Here is a 27,775-nt window from a genome sequence, read left to right on the forward strand (position 1 = left end):
TGTGTGCTGACGCCTTTTGCTGACGTTCTTCCTGGTTTCATTATTCAGTATCTTTCCCCTTTTTTCCTATAACTGACTTGTGTTTATTTGCTTTGCTTTGCCTTTTAAAAAGCTTGCTACATTTGCTTTCAGAGGGAGGGTGCTATCGTTTAAAGAACATTTTTATAAATAACCGAGAAAAAGCGTTATCCGTTATTTTCAGGACATTTATTCTTAGTTCAGATTGAATGAATCAGTGTGAACTGACATAGTCATAGGTTCGATAAACATCGCAATTGGGGAAGCTTACATTAAGACGATTTCATTACATACAAATTAGGGAAATTAGATGTTTCAAATACACGTCGCCATAAATCTGCGTTTTATCTCTTAGTCTAGGATGATCGAAAAATAGTTTTATATCACATGAACTTTACACAAAATTATCCTACTTGAACAAAGGAGGGTGTGTATTTTCTAGTTCTTCTTGATTCCACAACTGTTTGTGATTCCCCTATCTCCAGTTAAAGTGGAATACTCCATTGCCGTGTAATACTCTTGATATATATATAATTAACATGTGAGCATTTCTCAAACAATTTGAACATATATGCATTATATATATTTGTCTATCTTATTGCTGTCATTGTTGGTCCCTACTCAATTATTTAAATAACTTTCATTGTACAATGAGTTCATTATTTCGATGATACAGCTGTACAATGAAAGATAAAATTAAAGAAAGTAGGGCAAATAAGGAAAGGTAGTGCGTTAAGATTTGTAGCTATGATTGTAAGAATGCAGATATATTGATAGAGAGAGTGTTCGAAATATGCTGTTATTAATTAATATATGTGTGAATCTAAAGAAGAAAAAATGGAACATAAATCGATATATCGGTACAAAGATCGATGCGAAGACTGTAGAATGGAATAATGTATCCACATAGGTTGGTAGAAGGTCGGATGTAGATATGCTAATAGACTGACAGAAAAACATAAAGACATAAAGAGAAAGAGAACAATGAGATTGAGTCGTTTCTGAGACCGACACCATTTACATACATACATACATACATACATACATACATACATACATACATACATACATACATACATACATGCATACATACATAGAAAAGAACAGTAATGTAACATAATGTTATTGTGCTCCAACCTTTTACTGGACCAGCTATATCTTTTTCATTCACAACTTGCAGGACACGGACATCAATAATCCGAATCGAACGCATGGTGTGAAGACGTGGAAATGAATTGTAGGCGGTACATTTATCCGATCTCTCTGAAATTGGGTTCGAGAAGAAAATGTTCTACTCTTGCTCTTGTAAAATGACAAATAGCCATCCAATAATACATGAAGGGAAATAGGTATGGACTACGACTGTTTCATCTTACTAATTTGACATTTGTGAAATTAGCATTATAGATAAACACAATAAAGAAAATCAAATGAATCAAATAGTTCATATTCTTTTGTAACCAGCGTAAACATGTCATCGGTTGAAAAAAAATAAATGGAGCACAGTGACCAACATCTACCTTTTCCACCGCATAGTTATGTATACAGAATGTAATGCTTGTATGGAATACAGACAATTCTAACTTTAATTTGGTTTTACAATCGCCTGATTAATGTTTCATATATCGATATAACAATATATATATATATATATATATATATATATATATATATATATATATATATCATCTATCCATCTGCGTGCGAGTTTTTATATTGTATTATTGACTTGATTTTTTTCTCCATCGAGGTGTACCCACTGAAACATTCTGTAATTGTCATGTGATTCATTTTCGCAACTTTATTAAAATAATTCTCTATTGCATCAAATATACTACAGGTAAATATTACCTTACAGGCCAGTTCGTATGTACGCGTTCCGTTTTTGTGAAATAATAAGTTGCTGTTTGTTTTAAGGTAATATGACTAAATTAAAGACTCCTTAATGTCGTGTCGCTGTCTAACAATACAGTGCACGTGAACAGGGTTAGTAATAAACATAAATGTATTTAATATATTTATATCGAATACCTTTGAGATATCACATGTATTTGTAATATATTAACAATCAATTATTCCTTAAGAAACACAAATCTGCATTTTCTGGTATCTGACACATAGTAAATAAAAAAGAGAATTACTAAACAACTCCATTACAATAAGCATCTGTGATATTAAAACCATGTAGGCAAGTTTGAAACACGATTGAATTATCATACGTATAAATGCACATCTATGGACAATAATTAGCTATATGACATGTTGTTTACAAATGACGATTACAATCTAAAAGTATGGCCAAATGTTAAACTTACTATTTAGATATTCAAAACTACGTGTACAAAAAAAGGTATAATGTCGCGTAGGAACGGTTACTGTTCGTCAACATCCGCGTATCCTTGAACGTGATATTACCTTGTGATATTTGACTTGGAAGCCGCGGTAACATTAACACTGCAGAACATCGAACTCGTGATCAAATACTCGATTTATCGTTACTAGCAGGGAAGGCCTGGAAGTACTCACTCGGGAAGTTGCTGGAATAAACACCTATCTTCGAGTGTCTTTCCATAATTTAAATAATGCTGTATTATAATGCCGTTAAAACACATGAAAGGAGAATAATATCTAATATTGATAACGTTTATCGAGAGTGAGATGTATGCCACCCCCTTATTGTGAGATAGGTCAGTCCGCATTTTAAATGTGTTTATTACACGGATCTATACATCGGTGGAGAGTTATATTATATTACCCCTATCATTCAGAATACTCAGGGTAACAAATTCATTGCCTACGTACAAGTATTGTAAGTAGTTAAAGGGGGAACTATACAGACAATGAGACTTTAGAATAGCTATCATTTCGAGACAATGGAGCGGCCCTGAAAGGGGTCTTTGGGTTTCCTCTTCTTCTAATATGTTCTCTTCCTCCACCATATTCATAGTTTTGTAATTGCTGCAGTCTTGTTCTTCTTATTCTTTTGTTTCCTTCTCATGTTTCTCCTCCCCTCCTCCTTTTTTTTCCTCCTCTCATTTTCCGTTTCTTATTATACTTTTTCCATTCCTTTCCAGTATCGTTATTTGATCGTCTTCATCTTCTTTCTCCTCCTTTTTTCCTTTTTATGAATTCGCTTACACTACATTTTCATTTCTTCAGATTGCTGATTTCCATGGCCAATCTGTGCGGATTATAGTCCATAAACTGCATGCTCACCAAAATTAATTCACAATGTTAATTGTATCAAGCGCCTCCTGCAACTTCATCATTTTGTGTAAATGATTGCCTGTCGCAAATTCTTTGGTCGTTCAGTTTTGAATGGCGCGAATCAATCAATCTATTCAAAAATGGCGCGAATGATGTACGATATGCTTTATATACCTGAAGCACGGACTTGAAGGAAAAATCCTTCACATTTTATATAATATCCAAACAAGGGAAGGAGAAAAAACAAACCCAACATGTACTATCCACACACGGAAAAGTGAAAAAAAAATCATATAATATCCACATACGGTAAAACAGAACAAAAAGACCCATAATATAATATCTACGCCCGGGAAAGAAAACAAAAACAACCCAAAACTATAATATTCACACACGGGAAGGGTAAAAATAAATATAATATCCACACAGGAGAAGAAGACAAAGCTTTCCAAAGTATGCTATCCACACACGGAAAGGAGAACACACACACGCGTACACATGCACGCGAACATATAAAGAAGTGAGAGTTTATAATCACACTACTGAACACTAACACAAATTGTCAAACTGAATAGTCTGTTTTCTAAAGATTTGGTTAGCTCTGCGAAGGGCTGTTTTCTCGAACTCCAAATAGACATGGCCATTTGTGCCATCTACCAGGCTTGGCACCACATACACAACGGCGGTTCAATATTTCTTGATCAATTCCGTATTTTATTATTCCATGTGTTTGGCAAAACAGGACACTAAATGTTGTTCTTGTTCTGGTCATCTGGACCTCATCACTATGTACTCCGCGGCTCCTTTGCCTTCCACGACTTACACGATATCTTCCCATTACATTTCTGATTACAAAGGGTGTCCACCATTCAGAGAGGATTACAGTCCTCCATAGATTATATTACTTTATTACTCTAGAATGACTTCGTTCAAACTGTTGATTTCTATCGTATTATCGAATTATGCATTCATGATGACGTTAACCGTGTTGTTTACGTGTATTGGCTTTGCAGACTGAAGTCCCACACGGATGTATCCGGATTGTATAGGGTGAAACATTACGTCGTACCTGTTATGGTCTGTATTGAAATCAAAGGCCCCCAAAAGTGTAACCTTCTGCATAATTATCGTACGTAATACCTTGACTGGAGTTGGTCCCTAACTGTACCTTGGTTTCGTACAGGAACAAGTACGATCTGAAGTAATTCTAATTCACGTGACTATTGTCAGGTTCGGAAGATCTGGTACACAAGGTCTTGCTACCGCGACTGATTTCATGGCGGAAGATTTGCTCAAAGTAAGACTGCTGTCCTTTCTCACTTTAGGTAACAGCTCCGCACGTTTTACGTATATTCTGGCTTCTTGGGTGACTGTCTTTTAATAGGCAGCCTCGTTTATCAAATGGAAAGCGGCAGTGCTACGATTCAGTCTCACGTGAACATCCACTCTGTTTACCAAATACTTCTCTTGCAACCACGTGTCCAAATGCAAACGGTCCATCAGTTCTAAAACTGGGTTGTGCCACTTGATTTTGTTTCTTCGTTCGGTAACTCACCTATTTGAATATTTCTTTGGAACCGTTTCGGCGATCTCATATTTGCCTGCCGTGTCAGGTTTCCATACATCAGAAGCATCCAGATGTTTGGTGTTTTTTTTTGCTTCTGGTCCGTACCACCATAGATTTGCTTAATTGGCCTTGCTGTTGCGTCAGTGAATCAATAATGTCTGTCTCTGGGCCGTCCATGGCATTTACTGGAGTTTCTTATCGACCCAACATGATTGTACCAGCTCTCAAGAAAGCTTATTTTGGGTTTTATTTGTAGATGATGACATTTCGAAGAAATTTGTCGCTTTCTATCAAAGCGGCATATTTTAAGAGGTGCAATCCTCGGGTCATCATCGATTTTAACACAAGGGCCGCCGAACAAAATGCTGATTTCAACATATCTCCTAAACCATGTTCTCACTGTCGAAGTGCGCCTCAGTACAGTGGACACATGACTTAAGAAGCCTAGAGAATCTTTTTCGAAAATGGAGTTTTACCGTGATTGTCCCTTTGATAAATGTATACGTTGTCCCAGATCGCCGATTTACTGACCGGCAAATAGTGAGGATGTACAAATTCACGGTGAGCATGATAGTTGTTTCCACCTTTTTGGTCATTGGTGGTGGTCGACTCCACTTTTAAAGGAATGCAAAGCATTAACGGTACGAAGGTATGTTCCACCACGTTGTACCCAAACCACATCAGAGTACACAAAATTCAAATTCAGCCCTTTGTTCAGTTCTATCTGGAATGAAAAAGCCTTGTAAAATTCAGTATTACTGTAGATCTTCTAGCTCAAATTATATGTTACCATCTGTGAATGTCCACCCACATTTTAAAACAAAGTAACATTAAACCATATGGGTAAAGTTTCCGTATCAATACATTTCACCAATAGGCGACGACCAACTTTATGGTACTCAATCATAACACTTGTTTTGATTCTGAACAGCGCTTTGCCAAACGCTTTCTCGAACCGTTCAGCAATCGTGTTCACAAACTGCTGAATGATAAAATAAAACCCTGTCGGAATTTTCACAGTTTAGTCGGTGAATGATGGATTATTTTCTACTTTGGTTGTGATACCTGACTATCCGCTTTTAATCAGCTCTTGTTGCATATGTTCGTTGAGGATTTCGACGTACAAAAAGGGCTTTGCTTTAAAGTGATAATTTGGATTTGTGTAGGGTTAATCATTTTCATTAAGTCACTTTCTAATGGGCTTTGAGATCTAATTATATTCCTAAGGTAATTTTGCCATGAAAAGGCATAATGTGTTGCTAGGAAACACCTTCATGGAACTGTCACTTGGCAACATTTAGTAAAACGTTTGCTGTTGCTCACAATTTCAGAATTATGATGTTTTCCGAGGGGCCTTTGGAAAGCAGAGGAATGTCTCCGCCCAAAAGGGATGCCACTTCTACCATACAATAAAAGGTCGTTGACAGATTATCCAAATGGATGAACCATTGTTCAAAAATACTACGAATATGTTATCGATCAGTGCAATTTAGGAGATACAAATAATATGATCATTAATATTACTATTAAACAGATATAAATAATATGAATATTGCTAATAATATTAAACATATATAGATAATATGAATATTAATAATAATATTAAGACGATATAAATATTATTAATAAGTTATCGATCAGTGTAATTAGGCATTGCGTTGGGTCTTATCGGCCTAGGAAACAAACATTCCAGCGTCTCTTTTTGGTCCTCTCGGGTTGACTGCGGTGATGTAAACAAGCACTTCAAGGTCGGCAATGGTTTCGGACACTTAGGCTGGATTCTCATGGAAACCTTGTGAAGGAATGGTGAGGGGTGCAGGAGCTTTCACACGATCCCAACATATAATATGCTAGCTCTTTCCCGCTTCGCTCTATTCACTGTTCTCTGCTGTAAGATTAACCAAGCGTCATAACTGGCGTTAGAGGACACACGGTCCTAATTATATGGAAAAATGGGAACCAGCCTGGAAATTGGTTAAAATAAATAGAGTATATGTGGGTTTGTAAGTTATGTTGTAGGAAAAAAAATATGTTGATAACTTATCCTTGTTGCAGGTGATACAAATATGTACATTGTTTTATTGACGGAATTTCACTTATTAAAAAGTCTTGAGTTTGGAACACTCATTACTAAATTTAGCACCTGACTTTTTATAGCTGAATTGAAAGAACATTGTTCAAACACATGCAGGTCCAGAAAATGTTGCGGCACATAACTTTTCATCTACACAGACGATGTCATCCAGGTTTCATCTATACTGGTAAGTAAATGTTTGATCCTGAGCACTAAGAAATTTTAAGTTATTGTATTTGTAATATTATCATATTTGCATGTTTTTCTATGGGAACTGAATCAGTACCGTGAGTTCTATAGTCATACCTGCTACATTTTGCATGTCTGTTCGCCTGTGACGACTTATCCAGTTTTATTTCTGACAGCCACATGGTTCAATAATCAAACAAATTGCGATCATATATTGGTGCTTGTAATTTAGGCCCACATATCCTTTGAGTATAACATATCCTTATGTGGGCATCATCGAAGGTGTTGAGCCCATTACGAAGATCTGCACTCTAGCCTGGTATATCGTTGCCGCACGAGTCTAGGTCTGTCACAAATGTCAAACAGCATATCAGGCTGTCCTTGATGGAGGTTTTGAATCTTTTCTTTGGGCGACGAATATTAGTGTCCACTAGATAGAGCTCCATACAAAATATGTGGTGGCATTCGAGACTACTCGATACAGATAACATGACCCGTCCACCGGAGTTGTGCTCTCGTGACCATCGCTTAGATACTGGCTAAATCTGCTTTATCCAGCACTTATATGTTCGTCACTCTGTATTGCCATCTGACGCCCATAATCCAGCGCAGGGCTCCCGTGTGGAAGTGCTCAGGTTGCTTGATGTGCTATTTGTAAGTTGTCCATATATCACATCCATATAGGAGGCTTGTTAGCACATCTGCTTAATACACATTTATCTTAGTTGACGGTTTGAATTTCATGTGGCTCAACACAAAAGAGCTGATACGTCCTATTGATTGACTGGCACAACTGATGCGTGCCATTATCTCTTTGTCTGACGATACATCAGAAGATATGATGCTTCCAAGGTATTTGAAGTGATTAACAGTCTTTAGTTGGGTCTCTTCGATATATATATATATATATATATATATATATATATATATATATATATATATATATATATATATATATATATATATATATATATATGTATGTATATATATATTGCTATGCCGCTACTTCATGTACCTTCGAATCAGCTGATTTTACCCACAACACGTTCTTGTAGTCGAGCGTAGCCATTTTGAGATGTCCCCTCGTACATAACAATGCTCGTTACCCGTTCGCGTATTTTGTACAGCAATACAAGATTTTAAAATTAAATTACCTGCACAACATTCGAAGATGAGAATAATATATTCGGGTAGGTTTGTCATGACTGATTATATTGTCTAATACTAGGTTAAATTCGAAGAATTAAAACACCGAGTTGTGTGTATTACTGTCGTGCGGTCATGTTCCTTCAGCATGGTCGATTTGGATTGGCCGATCGATTGCAATACCCACCAATCAATGCTTTTGTTTACCAGAATGCTTACACGTGCCAAACTTGTATATAAACAGCGTCGTTGTCCCAAGTCGGTGACACATAGGGGTAGAAAGATAAGGTAGCAGACGGATAGAGGAAAAGGGCTGGTTAAGATCTAGAACAAAGATTAAGTCAAGAAAAATGAGAGAGGTAATTCTTGCAGAAGGAAAATTTAATGTATGTAATTTTGAAGAACAATTTCGAACTTAGACTTTAAACTACAAGTTCCCAAAAGCAGACGAATTTTCCACACACGAATTTGGAAACCCAAATTAAGATTACGAAATTCAAAACCTTATTGCCCACATTATATATGTTTAACACTCAGGCTTAGTTTTTAGTAAATTAGATTGGTTTTTAGCTAATCGAAATATATCCATCACAGTTGTATCTACTGGTATAATTCTGTAAGTAAAAGTTGAATCTGTAAACTTGTAAAAAGGGTGTAGTTCTGTTTTACAGATGAGAATGTTTGAAAAAATCTGTCCTGGATTTTTAATCTTTCTTTGTTGTTGTTTTATCTCTGTTGCTAAAGTCAGACGAACCCTTGTAGCTTCAAGGTCTGAAAAAGAAAGCTAAAATCCCTGAGTAATTTTCCAGACCCTTTGAGGTTACAATATATATATATATATATATATATATATATATATATATATATATATATATATATATATATATATCAGCTGAGATAATTATATAGATGTCTCATACCATGCTGCGGAAGGCAAACCAATATAATAATGTATTACTTACGGCATGTTTAGCAGATATATATTTAATAATATTGTTTTGCAAGCAAACTTTATTTAAAATAGAATTTGAATATATCTCTGTTACTTTTTATTTGAACAGCAGTGAAAAAATATTTTTACTCATGTTAAAGCCATAATCTACATGGAAATAATACTAAAGGAACCGTTAAGTAGAAGAGGTAAACGAAGGGAGACCACCATGTCCTGGTGATCATATGCCACACGATTCAGGTAGTCTGCCTATACCCGACCGGCTGTGGGTTAACTTTTACAGCCGGATACGAGGACTTGCCACTGGCCGCGGTCAGACAATTCGTGTTTTGATCTTCGATTCTTTCCATTTCACGTGTTCTTTTGTTTCCTGGATTAAAGCATATAGGATTTATCCCTCAGCTTAAAAATATCGTATAATTTTGTGACATTTAGATTCAACCAGGAAGAAATGTAACCTAAATACATGGTTACGCATGGCTGAACTAATGCAAGAAAGGGAGTCATAATACTAGTTCAACAGTAAACTTGAAGTCATCACAAGTGGGATTTAAACAATGAGGTAGGCAGTAATAGATTTATTTTTAATAATGTAGTACTTAACATTGGATGATATTAATGTAATATATACATAATACTAATAATAATGTGAAACATATATAATAATATTAATGTAACGGATAAATAAGTTGAAGTCTAAACTGCTCAACATTGAAACGAGTGAAACCGTTAATATATCAAACCGCGAGTATGCCATTATTATTAGCTTCCTTAACATAATTTGTGTACAGCGTTGTACCGCTATATTCATTATCGAGACTTATCAATAACTTTTCCTCGTTTGGAACTCGACACCATCTAATTAATATGTTGTTGTTGAGCCAGTTGAAGAAAATAAATCAAGTTGCTTTTGATCTTAAAAGATTAACGTACCATGTCCTTCTAGATTTAGTATACCGACCGTTTCATCCGACCAATGATTAGGCACTAGCAAAATGGATATAAACTTCCACGATATGTTTCAATGTGATGGATATACCATGGAAAATTGTACGCACTATTTTCATGACGACTTCGTGCACTGATTTCTTCACATTTATGTACACATTCACGTGATCCAACTGCAATTATATGAGAGGAGTATTGGCAGCATGGGTGGATGAGCATGATGGAATATGCATCCCCCACCGTCGCGTGATGGGGGTAAGTCGGGATCTCTTATCGTTAGCTCAATTGACATAATATTTCACATAAAATGTTTGGAAGGCACTGTATTCCAATATCCTCGGCAAAGAAGGCTACTTGTTTTATGTGTCGTAAAACATCAAATACAGCCAAATAGGAAGCGAAGAACGATTGGGTGGGAACAGAGGGAGGAGGTGGATGGCATAGCGGCGGAGGGATGATATGAAGCTATGTTATGAAAGTTCGCATGTATATTAATTAAATGCATAAAATGAACCACGATCAAGCAGGATCGTTCCATGAAAATATGTCACTGTCTTAGTACAGTATATATATATATATATATATATATATATATATATATATATATATATATATATATATATATATATATATATATATATATATATATATATATATATATATATATATATATATATATATATATATATATATATATATATATATATATATATATATATATATGTATGTATGTATGTATGTTGTATGTATTCCATCCTGATTTAATTTGTAATAAGTTTTGCCTTTTAAATATACTGTCTTATACCACACCTTCATTTGTAACCGGTTCTGGATCAGCATCTGCTCTGTGTCTGTGCTGCATTGTTCATCCTCACCGTGCATATCATCCTTTTTGTGCACGATAATTTATTAGTGTCAGCAATTAGCTTGTTCTTAGATTTGTGTATCAGAATGATTAGTCAGGTTTTTAATAGTTGGATCATTTAGATAGATTTCATTATCCAAATCTCACTTTAACAGTTCTAGACAAGATTGAAACGTGATAGTGTCTTTATGTGGTATTTTGATTTTCTCCCTGCCACATTAGAAAGCCTTATTGTAGGTATTTAACAAGTGATCATTTTTATCATTATGTTGTATAACATTAGGAAAACACTGTGAAAATTCATTTAATTTTTGCAATCCATGTAGCGCAGTGAATTACCTGGATTGCGCATTTAAACTCTATCTGGACAACTTTTCGCACCAGATTAACTTTCCACGTGCTAATGGTGTGTGTACTTTTACCACTTATAATAGCTTTTTGATTACTGTCTATGTTTTCCCTATACGTCTGGATATGATTCAAACCGTTGTCTGCCGGTGCTCTACTAATTTAATTATCGTATCCCCATTTTATGTTTTTAAAATTATCAACGATAAGAACGTACTAGGAACTTTCTGTGATATCCCTTCACTTGTTTTACATGAATTACCAGATATCAAGAATATACGATAGAGACATAACACATACATATTTATTTCTTCTCCATTTTCAAAGCTGACTCAGATATTTAATCACGTAAATTTACCTGTATGTAACCCATTGTTAATGCCATTAATATTGTATAAATACAATACTCCGTGATAATTATGTTAAATGATATGGACTCTATTATCCTCATGTAATAACAACGTAAAATAACATTAGTGCAACCTATTTTGTTAAAATAATTATGCAATTGTATCATTGCTATTGTTTGATTGAATTAAACATTTATCTTAAAATCGTTGTGCTTGCAAGAGCGAGAACGAGTTTACATGATACATGGCAAACAATTAATATTTGTTAGCTGTTTTCTTTGCTCAATATCTTATTATGTATTAAACGTTTGCCATCGAAACGGGGAGGGTAAAAACAATTTTGTTATTAATTTGGACAAACCATAGGGGTTTCCCTTATTTACCTCTAGACTTTCTCTAAAATATGTGTATATTAGACAAAACAACATATGATACGCTTATTAAGCATACCTTTAATTTTAATCATCGTTTTCAAGTTACTGATACAACGTAGATCTTACGATTTAAGATTAAGTAAAAATACTTTACGTTTTGGCCAAGTGAAGTTGATATGTTATAAGTTACTCCGCAACGTGACATGAACTAATCATTGGCGCTTTCTGATTTTGCATCTTTTATTTTACCATCATGCGACCTGTTTTGCACAGTCATTGACATTTTGGACATTAAATCCTCTAAACGTTTTATATGTTGCCTTTCCTTTTCAGTTTTACTTGCATTTTATGGTATTTGTGAAATAAACTGTTTGTTTTTTCTGAATTTTTTTACACCATGCATTTTTTATTCCATATCTGCTTTTATTAGATATGGTCGTTTGCGATACAGAATGATTTAAACCTCAATCCGAACAAGACTTGGTGCAAGATGTCCTTCAAGTATTTAAAAGTAATTATTACTGCATGTATGCATGAAAAAAGATGGATTTCAAAATGTGCCCTACATGGCATTTTGAGATAAAACCAAATTAATAACAAAGCTTAGGGAATACACTATACATTTGTCATGATGCATACAATATAATACAAACGAATTATTACAAATAGAAAGACAGAAACATACAATAAATAGAAAATTCACCACAGATTGGGAGATGAAAATACACCGCTAAAATGTATATAACAAAGACCATAAAACCTTCTAGCAACGTCTCCAACTTATAAGAACTAAGATTACAAAGATAGAAAGCATTGAGAAGAAACGTTATATCTTATATATTAAATTTCCTAGAATGGCTGTCTGAATAAAAAAGGAATTGCTTGCTTGTCCTTTTTAAAGGAATTTTAAACCTTGTACACACAATATCAAGTTTAATAAGAAGTACAAGAAGTTTGTAAAAGTGAATCATGTTGTACTAGTAAACATACAAGTAACAATACTACATGGTTAATTCCCAAACATATGCATTAACAATTCCTATTTCCCACCACTGATTTTGTGATCTCTAAAACCTGATGTAGCAACAATACTATATAGCTCTCCACCAAACCCATGTAGTAACAATACCCTATTTCTAGGCACTGATTTGTTTTCTTCAAAATCTGATGTAGTGATAATACTACATAGCCTTCCACCAAACCCATGTAGTAACAATACCCTCTTTCTAGGCACTGATTTGTTTTCTTCATAATCTGATGTAGTGACAATACTACATAGCTATCCCCCAAACAAATGTAGTAACAATACCCTATTTCTAGGCACTGATTTGTTTTCTTCAAAATCTGATGAATTGACAATACTACATAGCCTTCCACCAAACCCATGTAGTAACAATACCCTATTTCTAGGGCACTGATTTTGTGATCTCCAAAGCCTGATGTAGTAACAATACTACATAGCTAAGCAGCAGGGGGGGCGAATCGGACATTTTGTCCAATCGTTATTTTGCTTAATTATTACTTTCTGCACTCAACGATCTAGTGTCGTCAGCGCCTGGTAAAAAAAAAACGACGACGTCGTTGGGGGATCGTCCAATCGTCATTTGGTTTAATTAACACCTTCTGCGCGTCGATCCCCAGCGTCGTCAGCGTCCGGTAAGCACATCGACTACCGCGTCGATGTCATTGCCCCCCCTGCTGCTAAGTGGTTATTTACAATGAAAGTCTTTATGATCTTACAAACAGAGTGATCACTAACTCCTCCTCTTGTAGATCAATTAGGTTATTTGACTGATCGGTAAGTCTAAAATTAATTCTCGTTAAAAACCGATCATGGCATCGCATATAGACCGGATTAATCGGACTCTCAACGATTAAATATCCCGGAGGGGCTGTTGGTGAAAATGAATAAAGGATGTACCCCTGTTGAGCCTGATTTGATTGCTTGGTATCCACCTGGTAACTCCCTTCGATAACATCACACACTAGATTGATCGCTATCACCGATGCGATATTTACGTTGTATGGAGCAATATGCCTACCATCATCTCCGTTATCGTGTCTGAGGATATGAGTTGATGGACTGATAAAATCATTAAGAGACTTTCTTAGTTCTGGCGCGTTGTATCCTGGAAACTTGAAATCAGGTAAATCGGCTTCTGTGATATTATACTCGGTTAGGAATTCTTGTTTACTATTATCATCGTTGCTATCGTATATTATTTTAACGATTAGTTCATTGATATATTCCATGTCTGATATAAGTTGATTTAACACCTCAACGTGTTTTTGTGCTTTTGTTTTCCGTAGTTGTTCTAGTTGCAATCGGTAATTATGATTAATTTCGATAAAAAAACTATCGATATCATTTAAATTAACTGTGAACACGGCGTGCAATTTAGGAATTTTCTCATACTGAAAATACCATTGCATGGTATTCCTGTCTTGAAATATAAACCCGCCGGGTAATAACGCGTTTTTTATAATAGACAACTTATCTCGATAACTGGGATTAATTTCATGATACGATTGCGCATTTGTGTTCAAGTCCGCGGGTGGATTCTTAGGCCATCCTAGTATGGTTCTTATTGAACTGTTATAAATATCAACCATATACCCCGGTGTGCTTATTTCAATCGTCGACGATAACGTCGGTTCATGAACCGTAATAGCGATTTTTGATTCCTTTCCTGTGATCGATTTTATCCTGCGTTGAAATTCTTTATTGATTTGTTCTATTTGGTATGACCCAGTTGGTATTGTAACCTCCTCCCAGTCTGGGGTCCCATCGGGTTTATTTGTCCGTGCAAAAACCAGCGAGTTATTAGGTTGTTGTCCGTTAAATGCGTCCGCTCGGATATTAGGCCAACTGTGATATACTCGCAATTTTGCCAGCGCTATTTCCTTCACTGGAACCGGCGACGGGAAGTTCACACTGAATTCGGGTTTCGTTGACGTTATTGATATCATATTTGTTTGTACCGGAGTGGTGTTCTCCGCGATCCGCTGAAGTAATTGAAACCCTTCGGGGTTCAGCGACATTATTATTATTTATTGTCTTTAGTGTTTAATATTAATAACCAGAGCCCATTGAGGTGGTTCCGGCTTCCAGTTGAAAATCCTCGATTTTTGACATCGCGGAGCTATACAACTGGACCATCGTGGAGAATTCAACATCGGATACGAACAAATTATCAATCGATAACGAGATCAACCCGGATAATTTCGAGTACGCGTCGGATACTATTTGATGTTTTACTGTGTACTCGTCGAGTTTTTTCTGAAAACACGATGATATCTTCCTAGTGATTGCGTTGGCGACTCCAGCAATTGTTGTCATCGCGGAGACAGCGATTGGAACAGCGATCGGGGCTATCGTGGTCACCGTGGATAAAATAACACCGGCGCCAGCTACTATACCCGACACCGAGTACACGACCGCGTCGATGGCGGTTATTTTTCGGCGGTATTTTTTTATTTTTGCACGGTATTGTTCGGAAAGCGTTTTCAAGTTTGCGGAGAATTCTTTTGCGGTATCGAATCGATATTGATGTGACGTCGGTGATACCTCTGATTCAACTTCCTTGGTGGTCATTTTTATTTTAAAAGAGCTAGTGTTTTTAATTACTTAAATTCGCTGCAAATTCCACATACCATGTAATGTTTGCCCGGGCTAGATTTCTATCAACGGCATAAATTGTAAACTGTTCAGTTGCGTTCCTGTCTATAATTGTTGATATTGTATTGCTAAACCCGGATGAACTCGACCATAATATATTAAACTGCATCATTGAAACCAGTGTCAATCGATAAATGCCCTTAACAGTTGTGGTAATATTTACTGTATTCTGTGTAGGAGTCCAATCGAATGATCCATGCCGAATTGTGTATACTGTGTTGATGATGTTCTCATGAGGGATTTTTATTTTTTCGAATTGCTCTGCTACTCTCGGTAGTCCGTCTTTAATCGCTTCAACATCAGTTTTAATCGTTCCTATTTCCTGTATATGCGTGTCCACATCTGTTTTGTTCGCTGCAACCCTAGTAATGAGTGTATTTATTTCCTGTATATGCGTGTCTATACTTTTTTTGTTCGCTATAACATTAATTTTGAGTACTTCTATTTCCCCTTCATGCACGTCTATACTTTTTTTGCTCGCTATAGCATTAGTGTTAATTGTTTCTATTCTCTGTCCATGCGCGTCTACATTATTTATGATCGTTACAACATTAGTTTTGATTGTTTCTATTTCCCGTGTATTCTCGGTCATACTTTTTTTGTTCGCTGCAACATCAAGTTTGATTGTTCCTATTTCATATGTATGCACGTCTATACCTTTTTTGTTCGCTGCAACATCAGTTTTGATTAATCCTATTCCCCGCCAATACGCGTCTACATTTTTTTTGTTCGCTTCAACATCAGTTTTGATTGTTCCTATTTCCTGTGTATGCGCGTCCACACCCTTTTTGTTCGCTTCAATATCAGTTTTGATTGTTCCTATTTCCTGTGTATGCGCGTCCATATTATTTATGATCGTTGTAACATCAGTTTTGATTGTTTCTATTTTCCGTCCATGCGAGTCTACATTATTTATGATCGTTGCAACATTAGCGCCGATTATTCCTATTTCTCGTTCATGCGCGTCTACATTCCCTTTGCTCGTTGCAACATCAGTTTTGATTGTTTCTATTTCCTGTCTATACGCAATGATATCATTTATAGTTATTGTGATTTCATCCGGCCTGGTATTTTTTTTACCAAAGAATTTATCAAAGTTGTCATCGATCCTGTTAACATTTTTTCGTAACGTGTAAAATTGGCCCGACAGCGTCGTAAACTCCGAAATAGTATTTTTTATTGTTGCAAGATTTGGTTCGGTTACCGTCGGGGTTCCAAAAAAACTATCGGTAGTTTTTTTCACATGCACGTTGAGTTCGGTCACCGATTTATCCAACCTTGTAAAACCGTCTTGGGTTAATATTATCCTATTCATTATTATCGATATATCTTTACCCGGTTTGAGTCGTCCGTCGCTGGTATATAACGCGATAGCGTCCTCGGCGGCATCACGCTGTCGCATTAAAACGTCATTCAGCGACACATTACTGGATTTCAATTTACCCTGGCGGTCTTGAAATACAACTATTTCGCCTGGGTCAACACTTGTTAAATTTAACGTATCAGCGATTTCATCCTCGATTAGTTTTTTATGTCATCGGTGGTGGTCGTTTCCGTGGGTTTTTTCAGCGCCGAAACCGGTCGTCCCCAAATATCAATCATCGTTATTGTAGAAAAAAACGACGTTTCTAATTAACTCGCCGGGCCTCTACGACCCCACTAGTGTATTCGTTTACAACCACATGAGGTGGTTTCCGCGATGATGAAATCGCCGCGAGTACGTTCAATACCTCGCGGCCACATATCGGTGGGTCACTTAATTGCTGTGTTGGCAGCGTGGAATAAAAAACCCGGGCTGAACACGCCCGGACATACCGCATGAACTCTTTCGGCGGGGCTAACCCGTATGAATCAAAATAGACGATCGCACGCGGATCAATCGCGTATGCAACCCAATGAGTTCCCGCTCCGGAGGACCCATCGAGGTTAATTATGCCGGTTTCAGTATTCCTTGGTGCCGCCGGTAATTGATCTCTCATAAAAACACCTCTGAAGTTTTTTATCGCTAACGCGTTTGCGGCGTCTATTAAATCAAAATTAGACATTGGAGTCATAGACTCAGGAGTCATTGACTCAGGAGTTATAGACTCTTGCGTTAATAAACGGTTCCCGGTAGTCTTAGACCCTTTCCCGAGTACCATGAATACGGGGTTCCCGGTAGTCTTAGACCCTTTCCGGCCACGGGTCGTTTTTTTTTGTAGCCTTTCCCGGTTGCCTTCTTCAATGCCATTCCCGCCGCGGTACCAACGGCTCCTAACGCCGCCGCCTTAGCCACTGCTGGTGCGGCCGCGGCAATTAACGCTGGAATTGCAGCTAACAGCGGAAATATCCCACCGGTCTTTTCCATGTTTTTAATTGCTGCGGTTGAAAAATCTATTTGAACACCCTTTTTATTCTTCATCGCATTATTGAAATGTTTTATTTGACGCGCCGTCAACGATATCTTATGATTACCACCCGCCATCTGCGACGGCTTCAGCGTTATTGTGGTTCCGCATTGTTTAGCCGACTTTGATCGTAATTTCTTGACTTGACCATCAGTCAACTCTACACTGACGACACTATACGACATTTTATTGTAAACGCGTTTTGTGCTTTCAATTACATGTTTTCCACTGGCGCATCAACGATTCTCATTCGTCCACCAACGCCTTCTAGCAGCATTGATTTATCGCTGAGAATGACAGCAACCGCTCTATAATTGGCACCAGCCGGGTCTATACGAGCTCGGAAGTGTATATCAACGACGGATTGTCTCGTTAAATCAAGATGTTCCAGCGAAAAATAATAAATCGGATACAGGTTTTTAAAATCAAGTTGTGATATTTGCAAACCAGTGTCGACGTTTTGATCACGACCCATATACGACAGCAATCGATGGTACACACGTGCGATATGGTTGTCGCCGTAATTAAGCTGTATATCCTCGGATGGTTCCTGTTGTCCGTTTATTCTCAGCGAAACATCCCTGACTCCTAATTGATCAAATATCATATGGCTGCGTTCTTGACTGCCCAATCGTTCCCTATTCTGTAGCGCTATGAATATATGACGCGGGGCTGAAACACCCTGTTTTGACGCCAAGTGCCATGTAAACGTATCGGCGACGTTATCCTCTTTAGCATCAGTTGTTACCGCTAGCCAACTCAACAGCGATTTCCCTCCCTGTTCCATAAATGCTAACAATCGTGCTTCCGTGGTAACTGATGGAGTCAGCACCGGCATCCACAATGCCATTTTAGTTAAAATGACTTTACCGGCAGCGACGCCAGCAGCATGCCATATTGCATTGTTATCATCGCCCCTTCGCGTCAGCGCGATTGTATGCTTAGCCCCATAGATAACTTTTCTAACATTTCTGCAGAATCCAAATATGTGATGGAGTGGAATCGCGCATGAAAACTTTCGGCGTGGTCCTTGCAACATTCCTACTCGTGTTGCAAACCCTAGATTAAAATTATCGTTAGTACTTTTTATAATATTGAAATCAGCGCCTGGTCTTGCCCTGCGGTCTGGGTTGGCTGCTTCAGCTTGATTAGCAACTGAAGTATCTTGTGGTGTCAGCACGTTGATGTACTGAATATGGTCAGCGTTATTGGTGGTGTCCTTCGCAAACATCATAGATGGGCCCGCCGATCTTGTATAATCATCCGAGTATCTCGCCAACCCAATTATCGTTGTTGCAACATCAACCTCGCGTTCTATTGATTCAATTTCTCGCCCGTCAATAAGATATCTGGCGCTCTCAAATAACGCCATGATACCGTTGTTGACGAAGCCAACTCGAACACGATGGTCATCTGCGTATGGTGCATTATCGGCGGCATTTGTCACGAGTTCTCCCTCGATTTCGATAAACGCTTCACACGGCAGAAAGTATTTACTGGTATCTTGGACCTGAAGTTCAATTCGCGATCGTAGGTCGGGTTGCGCTGCATAATAAGAATAATATTGATAATCGCGGACAGAATCATCCCTGTGCACTGGGGCATCCATATCAAACGCGGGATCAGCGGTACGCGCAAACATTTTATTATTTATCATGTTGATGTTTTCAATTGCGATTTTTTCGTCGTAAATTCTTTGAATTTAAACCACTTCCCGCTATCGCGTTCATGAGCGCCTTGGTTGCCGCATCGGCGGATGGCGAAGTCGCCAACGACTCTAATTTTTCTTCCACGGCGTTATTTATTACTTTACTGACATTTGCAGGCATCACTGTCGTTCATGGCATTACCGGTGGTTTCTGTTTTTTTCTCCTGGATTTCACCAACGACATTAGTTTGTCTCGCGCGGCAGAAAACGCCCTTCCGGCAACATCTCCAATAGCACTAATTCCCTTATCACGAATAACATCAATAGCCTTCATTCCTAATTGTTTGGCTAACGGCGCTACTTTTGGAGCCATTCTTGTAAATAACCCCGCAATGGTGCTACCGAGACCATCTCCATAGTACGCGCGGTAAACAGGCAATCGCGAGTTTACCACGTAGACGAGTACTGGTTTATCATGGTTGTAGTGTATGATCATCCTTATTAAAAACACCAGTTTTCCAATTAATGATCCACGAGCTCGTCTATGAGCGTTCGATATGCATTAATGTCCATAATACCGCCTGTAAATAACCGCTTGCAAATATCAGCGGCCTCATTGATTATTTCCGTAGAGTTATTTCCGGCTCGTTTTCCTCCGATTAGTACTTCCAGCCGTGATATATCACTGAGAACACTATTAGGACAGGTAACGCCGTAGGATTCTTTACCAACAGAGTATCCTTTTCCTTTTTTTGGTGTTATACTCTTAACTTCCTTGTGGAATGCGTCGTAATCGGATTTACTACGATGTGGTAATGCATCTTTATGTTTACTCGCTAAATACACTATTCTTGCCCAGTCCTTTAACGACTTTATATTTTTCTCGTAACCGCTATTGATATGCTTCTTATCTCGTATGCTCTTAGCAAAATTGTTGGCAGTAAAATTAATTAATTCTTCCCTGTTGCTGAAGCCTCTAATTTCATCTATTGTGTTCTTCTTGAGTACAATACGGGGTATATTCCCCTCTTTTTCTTCCGGTATTTCTTCTTCTGGTGTTTCTTCGGGTATTTCTTCTTCTGGTTCTTTCGCAGTAGCACCTAGTTCTTCTTCGTCGGCCATTGTAACATAAGGTTCTTGTGGTTCGGTTATAGCGAGTGGTGGTGGCCTCCGTGTTGTAGCAGCCGCTATTTTTGCAGGGAGTGTTTCTAAAGACCTTTTTGTTTGTTCGGTCTGAGTTGCTATCTTTTCAAGCGCACCGAGAACGGGTACAGTTACCGCCGTAACATCCTTAGTCGCTTTAGTTACCGGGGCAAATAACTGTTCACTTCCAACAGCAAAATCAGTTTGCATTTGTTGTCGCGTTTGAAGTTTCTCTCTCACTCTGTCTCGTAACGGTATAAACTTTCTAAGCGCTGCTAGTCGCTCTCTGGCTAGCCGAGTAGTAAGTGATTCACCTACCATTATTGTAAATTGATCCGCAATTTTCTAATTTTCCGCCGAGTGTACCATCGGGGGCTCCACGGAGTTTTCGTCTATAATCCTTCTAATGTTTTTGATCTTACTAGAAATCTCCCGGCGTCGTTCATAAACACGTCCGAGTTTTTTTCGTATTATTTCAACGGCAGTAAATAGTCCAATGAATGCATTTGCGTCATTGTGGTACAGGTTCTCATTAATCGTATGTTGTAATCGTTTTATAAAAAAGTACTCGCGGGCCAGGGTAAAACGCCCCCGTTTCGACTGTTCGTTAATAATCTCATAATCGGATAATATTTTTTCACTGTCGAGACCATCAGATAATTCAATTCCTTGATTTTTTAATTTTGAAATCTCGGTTAATATATTATTGATGTCTTCGATATTCATTATTCTTATAAAACATCTTATTTCTAATATCAAAAATTTTAATAAAATTTAATAAAATTATTGGGGGTCATTTTTGACCCCGTTTTTTGTATGGACAGTACAATGCCGTAAATCTCCACTCGAGTGTTGTGGCAGATTACAGGCATACATGGACAGTACAATGCCGTAAATCTCCACTCGAGTGTTGTGGCAGATTACAGGCATATACATATACTGAATTAAGGACATTCACATCTTGGAACCCCAAAGCATACATCTCCGGGAGGGAGGCCTAGGGTGACAAACGTCATCGTAGACCACCCAGAAGATATGCTTGGGGGACATCACTACATGTACTTAATTAAGGATGAATATATTTACAATGAAATGATTGATGGATGATGGGACGGCACAAGACAGCACAAACATAAAACGGCGGGGCGGAACTCTACGGCCAATTCAACCAATCAAAAGCAACCCAATTAAATTAACCCGGTTGCATGATTGTGAACAAAAGACAACCACACGCCCGTGTCAAGAGCGTGGGTTAGTTTTGATTAGTTGAATTGGCTTTCGAAAGCCCCAGGCTTATAACGAGTCATCTTATATATAAAGTGACTAATACAGCGGCGTCAGTCACAAGGTGTGTGTTAATTTGAATTCCCTTGAATCGTTGAATCATTAAATACTTATTAATGGTGTTTCACGGCATTTAAATGAAACCAAATACTCAAATAAAACATTAAAAAAAAGAATACAGCTGTTAGATAACAGCGTGTATTTCATTAGTTTTCATCGTAAAATGATTAATTAATCGCAACATTAATTGGACTTCAAGGGACGTAACTCTTGTCATGCGACGCTATCACAAAACGAGTTATCTCCCTTTGATGTTATATATGAAAATCGAATTCTGTGTCCGGTCCTTTTTGAGATCGCTGTTTGATATACTCGTTCTGCAGCAAATCGTACTGAGGTGATACAAATGTCAAAATATTTTCCTGCCTCATTCATCGACTGAAATATTTTTTCCTCGTGAGTTGTTGTATCAAATGATTTGACGCCCCTTGTTGCTTTTGAGTACTTACCAGTTTGGCCTTTTTTACTGTTTTCACTCTGAGAGATGGCTTGCAAATTACACAGTCTGTTATTTTGAGTTCATCCATCAATATGATCAATAACGAGACGATCTTTGATCAATCCGTGGAAACATTCATAGATAATTCTGTGACAGAGATATTTTTTCCCTCCAGCAGTAAACATCAAATATCCGTGATTGTTTTTCCATCCAACCGGCTTCTTCAGTCTACGATTTCTAACAATGCCGTCGCGAGATGCCTCGTAATTGACGAGCAGGGGATGCGGCTGAAATTCTTGGTCCATTTGTATAATAATACTACTTGTCTAATTTATTATTTGGTTTAATTATGAATCTTTCAACGTAGTCTTGGGGGGTTTTGATGACGAAGTCGGCGGTGGGGTTGATGACGGCGTTTTTTATTCGTTTATCGTAATAGCGTTTTAGTTCCCTGTATCGCTTTCCGCCACAATTGATACACAACTGCGATTTTCCTCTTACACCGACGTGACAAACCAAGCACGGGAGGGGGCCAAGAGAACCATTGCGAACGCTTTGTAAATGATACCCGCAGAATTCACCTCTACATGATTTATTGCACGGGGTTATCGACCCAATCATTAACCATTTGCAGTGATTCATTATACTATATTCTTTTATTTAAATACTTGTTTTAATTATATGGATGAGTTTGAGAGATTAGCAGTAATTAAGCCCTGGAAAAATATTAAGTTCAATCTCGATAGAGTCCTCAAGGACACACCAAAAGCGTTAATAAACGATAAAACCCTGTTGAATAAAATACGCGATTGTATCAATGAATTCAAGCGTGATGGTGCATCTCATAGTTGGTCAACATTTCGAATTGATGGTGTTGTTGATGCTACCATGAACGACAACCGCGCAGCAATGATAATATCACAACTTGACGGTAAAAGGTATTTCTTCAGAGTAAAATTCATTGTCCGGGTGGAATCAGGCGATTGGATCATACGTGATAAATTTGAACCAGTTTTCAGCGACAAGAAAACAGTCACTGTCAGCCGCGACTCCAAGCCGGGTTTGTTAACCGGAGTTGACAGACCATACTATGAACGAGCGTATCCTGAAACAGCAGTTGTTTATGGAATATACCCGTTAAATAAGAAACCTGATATCGGAAAACTGAAACCGATGAAACAGTCAACGGGGATAAATTGTGTAGCAGAACGAATAATAGAGCATTTTACAAATGCATGTCGAGGAAACAAATTGACTGATTTACGACGTAGCAAAATCAACCAGTGGGAACTAACCGTAAAAGAGCGTGGAGCGACCATCAGCGACATAGCGAGATTAGAAACGTCGTTGAGATTTCCAATAACCGTTACAACGATAACCGGTGAAGTATAATACGAATCGAAGTATAAATCGAAGGGAGCCCCAATCAAAATTATTGATCATAACGAACACGCATGGACGCCCGCGATCACAATATTTCCACGGGATAGAACAGTAAAGTATATACCCGAAGAATTTTTAGGAGAAGAATTCTCCCGGGATGGTTTTCTCGCGGAGAGGAAACTATTTGATGCTATTGCCTACTTGTGTAAAAACGACCCTGTATCAGTGTGGTTACTTCGCAGCGCTGAAAACGACATTTATATCTTTGATCAGTTTGTAAGACCAAACGGCGAATTATATCTCACTGAAGCATTTCACAACAGGATGAAAAAAACCGCCATAGAATTTGAAGAGCATGATGAACAACTGCTAACAAATTGTTTTACGATTCCATCGGTTGTAGCTCATGTTGCAGCAAGGAAAAATGCGTGGAGACCAACGCGCAAGGAATTTCTGCCGGATGTACAATCCAGTTGTTTGGAATACTATCACGGTGGACTATGGAACACTGAATACAACCGCGACGCTATGATCTCGGTTGATATGGTTGCCTGTTATCCAGCGAGTTTTCTCGGGTATGGATCCGCCGCCGAGTATTTCAAACGATTTGGACACCCCAGTCATGAAATGACTCGTGTTGCTATTAATGGACCACTGCCTGATTTTGATTTAACCGGATTCGCTCGCATAGTATCATTTGAATTCGCGGCAGGACTCCATCGCTGTTGCTATATTTGGATCGGTAGACACATGTCTGAAAAGAAGTGGCTGCCAATAGCGCTGCTACGGTATATGATTGATTGTAGCATGCTAGTTTCGTTGATTGTCAGTGACGCGATTATATCATACCGGGCACAGACTGAAGTCTGGTTACCAGAACCGGAGCGTCTAGATAGCATAATTGACGAGTCCAGAAAGCGCATTGATGCCGACGAGGAATATATCATCGAATGGTCCAGGAGGATATTTAACCAACGAAACCGCGAGGCAAAAGATCTCGGTAGAAGAATAATTGGTAAGTTCACACAAGGTGGAAAAAACCACGACTACAAACGATATTGCTCACGGCTGATTATAGATGACGCAGAATATGATTTCGTAATCAAGGACGCAGTGGCAAAAAATAGATACGTGAACTGCAAAACAGCTTTCTTGTCCAATGGAACGAGGTTGGGTACAGTTGTTACCTACAGCGATGGAGACAGCCCGGCGTATCCACATTTGAGGGCGTCTATGCTGGGTTATGCCGCTATCAATTTATTCTCGATGATAAATAGATTTCCCGATACCGCGGTTAGAGTAGCCGTTGATTCGTTTTATGTTGACGTAGCGTATAAGGGAAACGTAGCCGACTTAACTAGTCCGGACGAGAGTTGGGGTACATGGAGAATTAAAAATGAAATACGACGCGATTATTCCCGGTCAGCAGATGTCACCGTTGAGAACAACTACTTACGCGGTGATAAATTGTCAGAATGGTCTAATGCACCATCGTGTTCTGATCCAATTTGTAGACACAAAACAGTTTATTTAAGCGGCTGTGGCGGGTCAGGAAAGACGACTCGGGCAATTGAATTATTTCGAACGCGGGCAAGTATAATCGTGCTTACACCGACCCATAGACTAGCGCGAGAGATAAAACAACGAAATGTTGACGCCGTTACTTATCACAGCTTTTTTCGATACAGCGGCGGTGAGTGGACTCCTGATCGAATGGGTGAAAAATTTATTCCCGACATTATCATCTGGGATGAGATATGTACTGTTTCGTTAGATACTTTACAAATGTTTCTTGAGTGGTTGTTGCGCGCGAATACAGCGGTAATCATGTGTGGGGACCATGGCCAACCACCACCATTTGTCGGCGAGGGTCCACATGATTGGTTGAGCGGGTTCGTGGACTATTATGAAGAAACCGATACTGATTACCGAGCACTTGATGAACAACTGCGCGAGGTTAAAAAACTAATCAGATTACAGCCGGATAGAGTTCAGTGTGAAATAATCCGCGAGGTGATTCCGGAAACGCCGTTGAATGAATTCTGGGAAACATGGAGACCAAACGATTTGATTGTAGCGAGTAGAAAGATAGTCAGAGACACACTTCAGCGGAAGTTGTTTATGTTGCATAAGGAAAAGTTTCCAACGCGTCCAGTGCCGTTATGTTATAGACCCGCGGACACACGGCGGCAGAACATTGAAGTTGAAATTCCAGGCCGGACAGAAAAACAAATTCTCGTGCTGAATGATATCGTGCTCGTTGATATCGGTGTCGTCGAGGACGCGCTACGTGCTGATAAATCCCCGTGGACGCTAGGATACGCAACAACAATACATTCCTCGCAGGGACTAACCATCACGGACACAATTGTTTGGATAGTTGATAATCGCATCGAATGGTCGAATCTAGTCTATCTTGCAGTGTCCAGAGTACGAAGGATAAATCAGCTTCGAAGAATTGTTATTGACGAAGTCAGTGACGGAGTCACTGACGAAGCCGGCGACAAAGTCACCATCGATGCAAGCGTCATTGATAGAAAACTCTCGGGTTACCGCCAACAGGATAAAAAAAACAGCGGCGTTTTGATATTGATGCCGAATTAATAATCTCGCTACGACAACAACAGAATAATCACTGCGCGAGTTGCAATTGTATAATGAGTTGGCGTTATTCGGATAAAGACACTCGCCAATTTACCGTGGATAGGATCGATAACAGTCTCGGTCATGTCAAAAACAATGTGAGGTTGACCTGTCTTGAGTGTAATAGACGCAACGGCGCTAGTTAAGACCACGTGGCGGCAATTGAGTATCGTTAGGTATCACTTGTAGTTGATCGCGTGTAAATCCGCGCTGAGGAGCAGTTGAATCCAGTCTATAGATCGGTGGTCTACCAGTTGATCGTGTTATCGTTGATATGTTATGTGTGGCAACACTCCAAATAGGATCAGTAGCTCTTTTTTTACCGCCTTCAAGCTCTCCTGGTTCATATAGATATCTAACAGTGACATCGCCAAGAATCGGCTTGGAAACGCTATTTATTTTTGATCTTTTGGGTATATACTCGTATTTAATCGCGTCGCTGGGCTTCATGTTGATTGCTCGGGTAATCTCGTTATTTAACGCTGCAATTACACCTGGCAACCTTTTAACCCATTCACGAGATCGTTTTTCTTGGATGAATTCCTTCGCGTATTGATATCCAAATAACCGTTCAGCGAGAGTCCGATTGAATCGTTCAACAATTGCCTGATCACGATGTAGCGCAGTATGACCTCGTCGTATCGCGACGCTATGATGTTTCAGCGTTGATAAAACAGCGCCGCGAAATTCACTACCGGGATCAACTTGTAATAGATTTGGCCAGCGCAGAGGGCCTCTTCGATAAATTCTTTCAAACGCAGCGGCCACTTCAGTTGCTGACTTTGTTTTTAACGGCTCCGCTTGTTTGTATCGACTCGCAACATCAACTACGGTTAGCGCGTATTTGTAACCGTTGTCATGCGGCAGAAATAGTATATCAGCCTGATGAACTTCATTAGGTACGCTGACATCAAAGCGCGAAAAGTTGATTTGTTTAGGCGGTGGTAGATAGATTTGCCATATAGCCTGTTTGGATAACCAATTAGCCGCAGTGGCCTTTGTTACTTTTGCAGCGCTTGCAAGCTTACCAATTGCGGCCTTCCCCTTCCAGTATCCTCTCGGAGAATAATA

General features: G+C 38.6%; 1 protein-coding gene and 1 long non-coding RNA gene across 2 annotated transcripts in view; one reads left to right on the plus strand and one right to left on the minus strand.

Moving 5' to 3' along the window:
* Positions 1-8,564: 8,564 nt before the first annotated feature.
* On the minus strand, positions 8,565-10,226 carry LOC149770859 (uncharacterized). Its single transcript, XR_016418447.1, has 2 exons — positions 10,087-10,226; positions 8,565-8,972 (listed from the first exon to the last, which is right to left on the minus strand). It is a non-coding gene; the product is annotated as an uncharacterized LOC149770859 (long non-coding RNA).
* The window catches only part of LOC149770860 (toll-like receptor 2), a 140,173-nt gene continuing 121,790 nt past the window's right edge, over positions 9,393-27,775 (plus strand). Inside the window, exon 1 of the mRNA XM_089949021.1 lies at positions 9,393-9,715. Coding sequence (XP_089805147.1) covers positions 9,711-9,715 — 5 coding nt within the window. The 5' untranslated portion in view covers positions 9,393-9,710. The remainder of the gene's footprint in view (positions 9,716-27,775) is intronic.

The sequence above is a fragment of the Sinohyriopsis cumingii genome, unplaced genomic scaffold, assembly GCF_028554795.1.
Source record: "Sinohyriopsis cumingii isolate HCF-2022 unplaced genomic scaffold, ASM2855479v2 utg002241l, whole genome shotgun sequence".
Taxonomy (NCBI): Eukaryota; Metazoa; Mollusca; class Bivalvia; order Unionida; family Unionidae; genus Sinohyriopsis; species Sinohyriopsis cumingii.